The 12456-nt window shown below is 43.9% G+C and overlaps 1 protein-coding gene across 1 annotated transcript; it reads left to right on the forward strand.

Annotated features, from left to right (window-relative positions):
* The first annotated feature begins 17 nt into the window (after positions 1–17).
* LOC115145085 (histone H2A deubiquitinase MYSM1-like) lies at positions 18–12382 on the forward strand. The gene is made up of 16 exons (XM_029686334.2): positions 18–221; positions 7000–7075; positions 7174–7244; positions 7346–7423; positions 7515–7599; positions 7687–7785; positions 7915–8651; positions 8736–8866; positions 8990–9090; positions 9358–9518; positions 9614–9719; positions 9914–9988; positions 10090–10278; positions 10361–10493; positions 10598–10761; positions 11273–12382. The coding sequence occupies exons 1-16, from the start codon at positions 106–108 to the stop codon at positions 11639–11641; spliced, it is 2691 nt and encodes an 896-aa protein (XP_029542194.2). The 5' UTR covers positions 18–105; the 3' UTR covers positions 11642–12382.
* The last annotated feature ends 74 nt before the right edge of the window (positions 12383–12456 follow it).

Genomic DNA, 12456 nt, shown 5'->3' on the forward strand with positions numbered 1-12456 from the left:
TGTTATACAATCTTTCATTTATCAGTAGTAATGAAGAAATGACGAAAGCAAAACATTGTTTAAAAGTGACCATCGCTCACCACTTAGTGTCGCTGTTGAGGAATCATGTCGGTATTGTGTGAGTACACTCTTGCCCCCTTGTTTGAAATTTGGCTAGCCAACATGGCGGACGAGCTGGATGTCGTTGATATCGAAGGAGACGAATGTGATCCTGATTTAGGGTAAGAGCGTTTCTGTGTTTGATGGGCTAAAATGAATTAATATACAGTTTAGATATTTGGGCGATTCAAAGAATCAGAGCCATTAAATAACCCATTGGAAACTCAATAGGCATGGTTAGCACGGTAGACTTAGCTAGCTAACGTTAGCTAGCTGATTTCGACAACAGGGTTGTTAAGACGGTTATTCGAGCTATACTGAACAAAAATAAACGCTATGTACGTCCCATGTATTTTGAGATCAAATAAAATATATGTTCCATACGCACAATCCATACTTACACCATTGGTTCACAGCAACAACAACAAATCAAATACAATTGTCTGCTTGTTTTAGTCAATTACATACCTACATTTAAGAAACATACATGTCTAAAGATTACTTTTCAACATTGCCTGCTCCTGAGTTCCCACTTCTTACAAAAAATACGTAATATCAAAGATTTTTAAAACTACCCCAAGATTGACCAGAGCCTGTCGTTTCCAATTTGAAACAAATTAATCAGTTGAAGTGAGCCAAGCACGAGCTAGTGAGATCCTATTGGCGCGTTCTAGCATTTATTTGCATATTTCCATTAGGGAACCCCTACTCTGATGTGCGCTTGTGCAATAACCCAATAAGCAGCCCTTGAACTCCTAATTTTTAAAACTTTGGCAAAGGGTAAATTCTAGAAACGTAGTTCACTCTGTCGGTTACAGATTCTAGCTTTGGAAACATAAAACCTTATGGAGATCAAATGTTTAACCGATTAGAAAATTAGCCAAATCCCACTAGCTCTATCTTCTCCCACTGTCGGCCACTGGACCTCCTCTCATCCCCATATTTGGTAGTAAGTGGAAGCGCCAACCTGATGTTTCACATTTACATCCAGTGAAATATGTATCATTGTGCTGTGGTAATATTGTAGGGCTTCCTCGTGCCCCTTTTCATGACTGTGTTAGTAGCCCTGGGAGTGCTAGGTAGATATTAACCTGAAACATTAAGCTAGCCAAGACCAACAACACAAACAGACTGTACAGCTACAAGTAGTAGTGGAGTTATACTAAACAAATTAAAGGGGAACTGCACCTGCTGATTTGGCCTCATTTTTGGGCTTGCTCCTCGAGAAATGCTGGCGGCCATGACAGAATCCAAATGTGAGTTGGCTTGGGGGTGTGTCCTTGCCACCACAAAGACATCTTTCAGAACCTTGCCCTTTCCTCCAGTCAATCGCAACAAACTAACCTGCAGGTTGACTTCAATAGCTACAGGCAGTTAGATGAGGAACACTCAACTCCTGGTCGCGGGATTTGCTAGTAACAAAATTGTTACCATCAGTCGATTCTTGTAAAAAATGGTCAATTCTGAAAACGCTTTGTCCTGTACAACTGCGGCCCTTCCGCAGGTTGCTGAAATTAATTATTTTAATACAAACGTATCCAATACAACCACCAGTTGTGTTGCTCAACTCAGCGTGAATGTGCATGTTCCAATTGAATCATTTGTTCCTCATTTGTGTTGCTCGTACTACTTACTACATGAACTGAGATTCAGTTGGCACATGAAGTGAACTGGAATCGTGAGCACAACGATCAGGCTGGTTCCACCAGGCTAGGTATGCCCTGGACATTATATGTGTCTAAGAAGTACAAAATAAGCAACAAATAATGTCAGTTTACATAAATTGCATTTACAATTGTGTTATCAAATGTATCAAAGTAATAAAGTGTGTTACCTTCTGTATTTGTACAAATGATGAGCCTGTGAAAGCTGTTGCCGCTGACAGGTGAAGGTTGCTGGCCGGATACTTGCCAACATGTGGCTGACTGTTCTATTCATAGGAATGTTCACAGTGAGGGCATGTCTGCATGATGCTGATGAGGGCCCCCTTGCTGGTCTTCTCTATGCTGCATGTTTGCCTGCAAACTGGACATCTCTCGAACAACTGCAACAGGCCATTTTTATCATATGGTGTTGACTAAGAGGGCCTGTGACAGGTTGATATAATAGACAGCCAAGTGGTAAATGTAATTTTGTTCTAAAGAAAGGACAATACTTTTTGCTAATGTCCTTCACAACACAAATGACTCTGCTAGTTGTATCTGCTTGTCTGAGGAATTGGCCTACTTTTCACATAACACACATTACCTGCCGTTGTTGATGAAGCCATCTGTCGAGGCAGACTGGCAACAACAGGTACTTGTTCACCCATGACGCTTATTCTGAGCTCTTGTCTGACAAGCTGCGAAAATAGCAAGTGAACAGTGAATTAAATGATTTTTGGAGGTCGCTAAACTATTGCAATCACATTGCTGGACATGTTTTGATACCCACCTTCGCTCCTTTTGGTAGATCCCGGCAGTCCGTTCATGACCAGGGGATCAATCCGGCACCCAACTGTGCACTTTGTCTAACAGGAGGAACTGGGTCAACGATTGTCCTCATCCCTAAATGATAAACATAGCTCGAGAAATAATGTAATCTGGTTTGGAAGATAATTCTATGCTTCACAGATGTAGACTGACTGGCGCCAGATTGGATTAGATTCAGGCCGGTGACGCCGTTACACGATGCAACCAACTGTGACATGTTTTGCTATGGCCCTGGGTTGGTTTGAGTTTGTTGCTGCTAGTTAGTACACTGTTGTAGTCAGACATGAATGAACTACTACCACCATAGCTGCATCAAACATTTGTGCTCTAGATATGGGTTGCATCTCCAGAGGATATTCTGATTGTTTAGTCTAAATTGCACTAATTTAGTAGCATGGAAATATGATAACATTGATAAAGTAGGCAAATAATTACTTGGAAACAACTGACATATTATGATGATGTCAAATTTACTTTAGTGAGATGGCAATGTTGCCATTAACTTTACTGTTACTAGCAAAATTCATAACATTGTCCCTGCCATCTTTGTTAGCTGGCTAAAGTTATACTGCATATAAAGTCAATTTAGCGACATCACAATCATGACAAAAGGTTTCCCCAACTAACTATTTGCCTTTTGAAATGTTTCCTAGCCAAATCAGATTTGTATTGAGGTAGGCTTACATTAGCTGGCTAGTTAGGGATAAGTATTATCAAGGTATACATAACCAGCAGTCTATGACCTAGCTACCGGTATACTCCCCACCACTGGGGACCAACAAACTCCAACCACCTATTCCGCATGATAAGGGTCCTTCGGCAGGGCATGCAAACCATAGTTGGTCAATCCGTATAGGGCTTTTCAGTCTAAAACGGTCATGAACCTTTAAACGCATTGAAGGCGATGAAACAATGGAGCGCCATTCAATGAGGGGGTTCGTTCATCTGGGCCAGATTACCACAGCGGGAGGAGTTTAAACCGGGTAAAAAGTGAGTGCAATCGTTTTCGAACTGGGCTACCTCCCGGGTGTGAGCCAGGTGCCCTCTGGCCAACGGCTAAGTCGGCTCAAAAAGTAATTGCTTTTCATAAAAACACTTTGTCTGTCTTCCCAATGAAAGCTAGTTTGAAAATTCTAACATTTTATTTTATGGAAAAGACGATTCACCTAGCTGCCTTATTGACAACATGACCAAGTGGCGCAGATTACTGTTTAATTTGACGAGCGCTCCCCCAGTAGCTGTGTTCGAATACCCATACTAACATACTGTATACTACATACTTAATGAGTATATACTAAATACTATTAGTTCATTTTAGTATACTGTTAACAAACGGTATCCCTTCAGTTGAGCGTACTAGTGCTTCGCCTGTCTACCGGAAGTTGATGCTGTTGCTATGCAACTGCTTGCTAGCTTGTTAGCGTAACAAATTACTAGCTAGACATTTTATGACTTCGGGTGTGTTCTTAAATTCAATTTGGAGTGCCAGAGTGCCCTCTGGGCATTCGAAAATTCAGAGCGTTGTCCGTTCTTAAATTCAGAGCATTTCGCTCTCGGAGCGCACACTGGGCGCTCGGGCCAAGGAGTAGCTGATTCTGACCGTTGGCTAGCTTGCTAGCTACTTCCAGACACAAATGGGAGAACATCTCACTCTGACCATTTTACTCACCCTAGCAGAGCTGGTTAGACTGTTTTCATGTTATCCAGAGTGTTGGTGACTGTAACTGTGCTGCTGGCAACAATTTAATGACGCCTATTGTCGTTTACCGACACCAGCCACACACCGGCGCTCGTAAATTCATCAGTTATTCTGCTCTCTGGTAGCCTCAGATGAGATTGCTCTGAAATCGGAGTAGATAGCCAGAGTGAATTTACAAAAGCACGTGAATGTCCATTTGAGAACGCACACCGACTATACAGCTAAGCTAAGAATGATCAAGTCAATAAATGTTGGGTAGTTACTTAGATAGCATAACGTTAGGTAGCTAGCTAACATACCAGTACATGCTGCTGTAATGATATGCTATGTGGTTCGTAAGGATAGCGTAGCTAACAAATTGTCAGCCAACAACGTGTAAGGTAACTTATTTAAAAAGTCATTACTTTATTACATTGCTTAACATTTTCTTCACGTGTCATAATTAGTTAAATTTGTATCCACTCGCGTTGGACTTCGGCTGCATATTTTCCACCATTTTCTTCAAATCTGAAAACGTGACGCCACGCCCATTTTCTGAAGAATTGGATTATGGGCCCTAAAAGCACAGAAATAGTGTCCATTGCTTGTATTTTAAAAAATATATGTATTTTTATTTTATTTTATTAACAACAAATCAATACATAAAGCACATGAGGGAACACAAGCATACGTAGATTACAAACAATGGACAATCGAGCTAGGGGGTACAATATCACATTACAATTACACAAGGACCTTAAGGGACATGCATATACTTACAATTCTAACAGCTTTTTTTGTTAGTAGAGCATTTAACAGTCTTAAAATACAGTTAAATTTATTTTTGTAGGGTACGAAAATGTGATTTTCTTTTTATAAATTTACATTTGTGTATATGAAATTTGGCCAAAAGAATAATGAAATTAATTACATAAAAATGTTTCATCTTATATGTAAAGAATCCAAACATCTCTCCACAATAGTGTAAAATCTTCATAAATGTGTTCAATTATAAACCTACTGATGTCTTGCCACAGTTTTCTTAGATGCATACAATGCCAAAAAAGATGCAAAACAGTTTCTGGGTGGTCATTACAAAAGGAGACATTTGAGTTGATGTTTTCCTTAAACTTCTTCATATAGTGGTTGTCAGGATGATATTTATGAATCATTTTAAAGGAAACTTCCTTAATTTTGTTAACAAGTAGGTATGTGTGTGGCAACGTGCAAACTTTTTCCCAACAGATATGATCAATAAATCCATTCCAATAAGGCATGACATAAGGTATAGATACAACATCCTGCTGAAACAAGGACCATATCGCTCTGTTGTTGAATGGACCAAAAGAGAAACAAATATTTCCTACCAATGAGTCAACAGGGTCAATAGAAGGTAGGCTCTGAGGGTCCACTGCTTGTATACTTCATATTTTTTCGAATGTAGTACGATATCCGGGAACTTTTGGCATACTAACTATATCCACACTATGACCAATAGACATACTGTATACTCAATTTAAGTCACAAATAGTATGGTTAGTGTGAGTATTTGAACACAGCTAGAGTTAGGTAACACATTGGTTCCTTTGTAGGTGACGACAATCCGTGGTGTCCCACGTGCAATCAAGCAACTCTACCAACTCCATCCCAGGGACGAGGTTTGGCGGGGGTCTCGCCATATTATACGAACCTCCGGCAGAGGATCATCTGCATACAGTCTACCCGCAGCCGTCATTTCCTCTCTGCCTTTGACTGGGTCTTGCTGCTTGTGGTTGAGGTCTCTTCCTCTCCTTCCGCATTTTCTTGTTCTTGTCTCCGTGTTACCAGAGTTCTGTCTGGGGACTGGAGGAGTCATCAGGTCATATTGACTAGGCTCATTCACAACATGTGCCATTGCCCGGTTCAACCCGGGCCAGCGTAATAGAACTCCCTTAATGAAGGGAAGCGGAGGGGCGATTTGCACGTGGATCTTGGCACATGGGGGCATATGATTAATTCAAAACCAACCTTCATTTACTCGTTGTGACGCACTGAGGTTCCAAACTCTGTTTTAGACGAGACTGACTGACAAATGATCTTATTGAACTTTTTTTGTACATTTTGACACTATAATAAATGTTTGACTCATATCGATGCCACATAGACCATTTTCAAAGGGATTAAAAAAATAAAAAAATTTAGAGGCCTTTGTTATTTAAATGTCTTACATGTGAGGAAATGTGTACCCTACTTGGACACCGGGTCCCCACAATTTCCCACTAACCACAGGGCTCATCTCGCAGTCTCAATTTCCCTACGTGGGAGAATTGTGAACCATAGATCGGGATTTTTTTGACCTTGTTAACGTTACATGTACATTGAACAACGCATAGACTTTTGTCATGTTTTGTTATTTCAGTATAACAAAATATTTACGAGGAAGTTGTCTCTTACAATGGGGGTCAATGGGAAAGAATGTTTGTTTCGTGGTCGAGGGGAGTTCCTGCATATGACGTGATTATCGACTCGCAGTCCACGCGAAACCCAACGTTCATGACCCAACGTCCACTCCACTGTCTTTGCTGCAGCAGATGACGATTTTTCTCCAGATTAATCAGGAATTCCTGCTTTTCTGACTTTTATCCTCCGTTCATATATAATAGACTAACCTATCCCCTAGCTAACATTTAGATGTTCCTGCTTTTCTATGTTCTCCTTGTTATGACATTTGTCATAGTCATACATAGCTAATAACTATAATTCCTATTTCAGGGACTTCGGTGACAGAGCAGCGCTACTCCAGAACCAGTACATGCAGTCAGCATGGAAGACCAATACTGGCGTCCTAGTAAGAAGTGTTGCTGCCAAAGAAATATGATGCAATGGAATTTAAGTGGGTACTCTGTGTATTGGTGTGTGTGTGTTGACTCTTTCTCTCCCCAATAGCCGTGGGAGCTGGACCGCTCCATCAGTGCAGAGAACAGAGAAGTGATCGAGAACATGTTGATGGAGGAGCAGTATCCTTCTCATGGACCGTAGACACACCCCGGGTCAGATTGGAATGTTTGTTTGTCTGTCTTGATACATGATGTGTTCTAGTCCTTAAGCACTTCTCTAGGTATTATCTGACAGGTAAAGAGATGCCTGAGAGTGTGTGGGCCAACGCTCCACCTAACCCTAAACCCAAATTGAAGAGGTTAGTCAGGTTTCCTTGTGTGTGAACTCTTCTGGGCGTATTGTGTTCTTTCCCTTCTGACGTGATACTGTGACTGCCGTGTTGTCCCCAGGTCTCCAGCCAAGTCCTCAGCTTCAGGCTCCTCGACAGCCACTCGCTGGTCTCAGCAGGAGAAGGTGCTGTTTGAGACAGGACTGGTATGACCCTCTCCTTTCCTCTCCTTTCCTCTCCTGTCTCATTGATCTTAAATGACTCCCTACTTTCTATATGCCCTGAACCCGCAGGCTCAGTTTGGCCGTAGATGGACGAAGATCTCCAAGCTGGTAGGCAGCCGGACCGTTTTCCAGGTTAAGAGCTACGCCAGACAGTACTTCAAACACAAGGTAACACTGTCCTCTAGTCTACACCTCTCCCAGCTCAGCCAACCAGGATATATTAGAGATATCCTCCAGTCTTTGTCCTCTCTCATCATCCTCTCACCATTTCAGTCTCTCCCTCCTCTCTGCCTGCAGGCTAAATCAGAGGGCAATACTACTGCTGTGGCGCCTCCTACAGCTCCGGTGGTGTTAGGCCATGTCCCAGAGACAAGCTCAGCATTCTCCACCTCTGGCCTGTCTGTCCCCAGCCATCTGTCAGCTCTGACCAACGTTGTCCGGATAGAGAGACTGGGTGACGAAGAGGAGGAAGAGGTGGACATCACTGATGACCTCAGCGATGAGGGAGGGAGTGGAGGAGGGGTTGGAGTGATAGGAGAAAACAGAAGGATTGAGGGGAAGGGAGAGGACCTTCAGGCAGGAGTTCATACTGAGACATGTGAGCCTGGAGCCCCAGAGGAGCTGGACAACCAGGGAGAGACCCACCAGGACCTATCCAACCAGACACTCACCAGCCTGGGAGAGACTGATCAGGAGCAGCCTAACTGTAGCCCTCCATCCTCCCTCACAATCCCCTCCCCCTGCCTAGCAGTGCAGGCCCCCAGTGGACAGTGTGAGGGGGGCACTGCTGAGCCCCAGAGGGACCCAGTAGAGTCTGGAGAGGATACAGGGGGGTCTAGGTGGACAGAGGCAGGGGAGGGGGAGGAGTCTGAAGAGGAAGAGGAGGAGCTTAAATACCCCGAGCAGGAAGTGGAGCTGGACCCGGCAACCATCACAGAGGAGGAGAAACAAGCTATCCCAGAATTCTTTGAGGGACGATCATCCAAAACCCCAGGAAGATATCTGAGGATCAGGAACTACATCCTGGATCAATGGTACACACACACACACACACACACAACCAATCAGAGACATCAAGGTTTAATTTTCAACATGCTTTTTGTGTGTGTTTGTCTCAGGTTGAAGAGTAAGCCCAGGTACTTGAACAAGACGTCAGTGCGTCCTGGCCTGAAGAACTGTGGAGACGTCAACTGTATTGGCAGAATACACACCTACCTGGAGTTGATAGGAGCCATCAACTTCAACTGTGGTAACTAGGACTCACTTTCTGGTGTGTCATTGTCTCTTTCTTTTTCTCAGTCTCTCTCTCTGTTCCTCTTACTTACATTTTTTTTTGTCTGACCTGTCTGTTCTGTCTCCACCCTCCATCCAGACCAGGCGGTGTATAACCGTCCCAGGATGGTGGATCGGTCCAAACCCAGAGACAGCAGAGACACTCTGGAATACCAACTGGCACAGAGACTACAGAGCATGGTGAGACAACCCATGACCTCTAACCTCTGACCCCCTACTGTCCATCAGATCACTCTAGCTGGGCCAAACGGCAACACTTAGCTATGTTAGGTATTTGTCAGGCTTAGGTTTATATGTCATTCATTTTTGTTTTATTAAAGGTCCCTATACACTACTGTTCTATTTATATTACAGTTCTATGTCAGGTTCATGATGGCTCTTCATCAGGTGTATGTGAGATGTGTATGACATGCTGTTAATGGGTTGTTGATTGGTTGTGTGTCGTAGCGAACCAGGAAGCGTCGTGTGAGGGACGTGTGGGGGAACTGGCGTGACGCTAAAGACCTGGAGGGACAGACATACGAGCACCTGAGTGCAGAGGAGCTAGCCCTGAGGAGAGAGGAGATGAGACGGCAATCTAAACCCTGTAAAGTCTCCAGGCACAGAAGGTGAGCGGGTGATGTATACTACGAAATACTGTGGTTCCTTATAAATGTGTACTGTAGATGCCGTGTTAAAAGTCTCTCTCTCTCTCCATCATCAGGTTGTTGGATCCGTTCCAGTTGATTCCGTGCCGTGTGTTTGGAGAGGACAGACCAGAGCCCTTCCAGGTGATAGTGTGTGCTGAGGCTCTCCTCGTCATGGACATGGTAAGTACATACATCTACACATATATTTAATAAAGTACTCTCTTCATAAAGAACTGTGTAATAGAGTACTATCTTATCTAATATAGCAACTGTGTTTACACATGGACACACAGAGCGAGATATCAGTGTGGGTTCTTTACCAAGGCTTAGGTCTTAGGGCTCAGTGTCTTTTTTTTGTTTGTATTTTTACCCAGCATGCTCATGTGTCGATGGGAGAGGTTATCGGCCTACTGGGAGGAGCTTACAGCGAGGAGGACAAAGTCCTGAAGGTGATACCACCACCGTGGTGATGATGATGATAAAGGAAATACTGATAACACTAGTATATCCCGCGTGTGTCTCTCTGTATCTGTGTGTGTCTTTGTCCTAGATCTTTGCAGCAGAGCCGTGTAACAGTGTGAGTACAGGTCTGCAGTGTGAGATGGACCCGTTGTCTCAGACTCAGGCCTGTGAGATGCTGTCTAGCCTGGGCTCGGCTGTAGTGGGATGGTACCACTCTCACCCCACCTTCCACCCTAACCCTTCTCTACGGGATATACACACACAGGACCAGTTCCAGGTACATATAGCTGTGTGTGCGCGTGTGACTGTGTGTGTGTGCACGTGTGTTCTGACTCTGCCACTCCTCTCTCCCGCTCAAGAGTTATTTCTCTCGAGGCGGAGCCCCCTTTATTGGGATGATCGTGAGTCCGTTTGACCCCGCTAACCCCTCCCCACGTTCCCAGACCACCTGCCTGATGGTCAGAGAGGACCAAGGACCTACAGGACCACAGAGTACGACATACACACCTCTTAACATTACCCCTTTTACAACCCATTATCAACCTGGCATATTCATCCTCTCTCTCTTTCTCTCTTTCTCTTTCTTTCTTTCTCAGAGCTGCCATACAGGTTTGACTACCAGTGTTCCCAGCAGCAGCCTGACTGGGGCCAGCTGATGAGGAGGGCAGAGTGGATCATCTGCAAATATAAACATGCCCACGGCAGTGTCCAGATGGACAGGCTGTTCCGCAGGGACTCTCATCTGACCTGTCTAGAGAAGGTAGATCACACTGCCTCCCTGGCTCATATCGCTGTCTCACCTATAGAGATCGAGGACTCTAGTGCGCAAAAGCCAGTTTTAGCATGGGTAGTGTCATTGAGGACTTTCACCATTTTAGAAGTTGTTAACTGAGTGGGACTTTAAATGGGTTAAGGAAGGATCACATAATTCCATCCGGTTCATCGGGAGGGATCAGCCCATTAATTATACTCGTGAACAAACATTCCATAAATGCAGGTGGCAGTAAATTGCCAACCTGGTCTTTATACCGGTTGTCTTCAAACCGCGCTCTAGGTGGCAGTATACACCCTTTCAGTTTGTTTACTAACTCAGTCGCCATAGTGGGAAAAATACAAAGAAGAGTCCTCTATCATTCTCTATTGTCTAACCCCTCCTCTCTGCTGTCTGTCTTTTCTCATCTTGCTCTCACCACCCCTGCCTCACTTCTATCTCTCAACCCCTGTCTCACCTACTCTCTCCTTCCTGTCTCACCCTCTGTATCTCTCTTTAGATGATGGCATCTTTAGGGAGATATCTGGAGCCCCTGCCAGAGGAGGGAGGTCCCTTCCTTTCCCAGATCCATGCTCTCTTCCAGTCTCACTTTGTTTCCCAGCAACCCAGAGACCAGGATGAGAGCGGAACCTCTGGCTCCCCAGAGCCAATCAACGCCCATGCCTTCCCCTTCGCTCAGCCAATCAACGTCAGCTTAACAGGAGACACAGGAACACAGGAAAACTGGGAGAATGAATCGGTCTCTCCAACTGATAATTTAGAAACGCCTAATATCAAAAGTATTAACTCACACCAAGCTAAAGAAGAGATCTCACATCCAATACGGTTTGGTTCTGTGTTGTTGACTGGTCATGATTATCTATTCTGAATCTAATAGGTTTCTTTATGCATCCAGTTCTTAGTGTTTTAGGTTTATTAGTAGACGTACTTGATTTAGCTCGACTGCAGCTCTCGAGAACACAAGGGGGCTTACATCCAGTCCCCATCTTGGGTTCTCAGCTGATGGTATGGAGTACAGCTGGCTCCATGTGAACTACATTCCCGACTATCTGTTTTAACATTTAGACATTTTAATATTCCTTGCAATACGGTTTTGGAAACATTTGGAACTCAACTTTCAGTAACAGCGAGACAGAATCCATAAAATACGAAAGATACGATTACAGAACGCAGTTTAGCAAAGTTTCACTGACTGAAGCACAGCCTCCAAGTTCTGTCTCGTTCATATGAAAGTTAAGTTCTAAATATTTGCTCAACATTATTCCGTGCGAGGCGTATTTGCGTTTAGGCAGCATTTGGACAGCGTTGGGGAATTTGCCTCACAAGGCTAAAGGGGACATCCAATGGCTCAATGTAATAAAATGGAATTGGAGTCATGAATAATGGTCATCTGGGGGCGGCAGGGTAGCATAGTGGTTAGAGTGTTGGACTAGTAACCGGAAGGTTGCAAGTGCAAATCCCCGAGCTGACAAGGTACAAATCTGTCGTTCTGCCCCTGAACAGGCAGTTAACCCACTGTTCCTAGGCCGTCATTGTAAATAAGAAATTGTTCTTAACTGACTTGCCTAGTTAAATAAAGGTAAAAAATATATTAAAAAATACATCTCAACTGCTGCACTATGTGGAGTTTTTTTTTTCAAAAGGGAAAACTGCCAGCCTGTGGTTGCACAGGGCTTAGCTAAA

The sequence above is a fragment of the Oncorhynchus nerka genome, linkage group LG17 (genome assembly GCF_034236695.1).
Source record: "Oncorhynchus nerka isolate Pitt River linkage group LG17, Oner_Uvic_2.0, whole genome shotgun sequence".
Lineage (NCBI taxonomy): Eukaryota > Metazoa > Chordata > Actinopteri > Salmoniformes > Salmonidae > Oncorhynchus > Oncorhynchus nerka.

Excerpts from the sequence above, each read along its gene's own strand:
- LOC115145085 (XM_029686334.2), top strand. The coding sequence starts at position 106 with ATGTCGGTATTGTGTGAGTACACTCTTGCCCCCTTGTTTGAAATTTGG. Across the intron at positions 7,245-7,345 it reads AACATGTTGATGGAGGAGCA|GTATTATCTGACAGGTAAAG; the intron begins GTATCCTTCTCA and ends GCACTTCTCTAG. Across the intron at positions 9,519-9,613 it reads AAAGTCTCCAGGCACAGAAG|GTTGTTGGATCCGTTCCAGT; the intron begins GTGAGCGGGTGA and ends CTCCATCATCAG.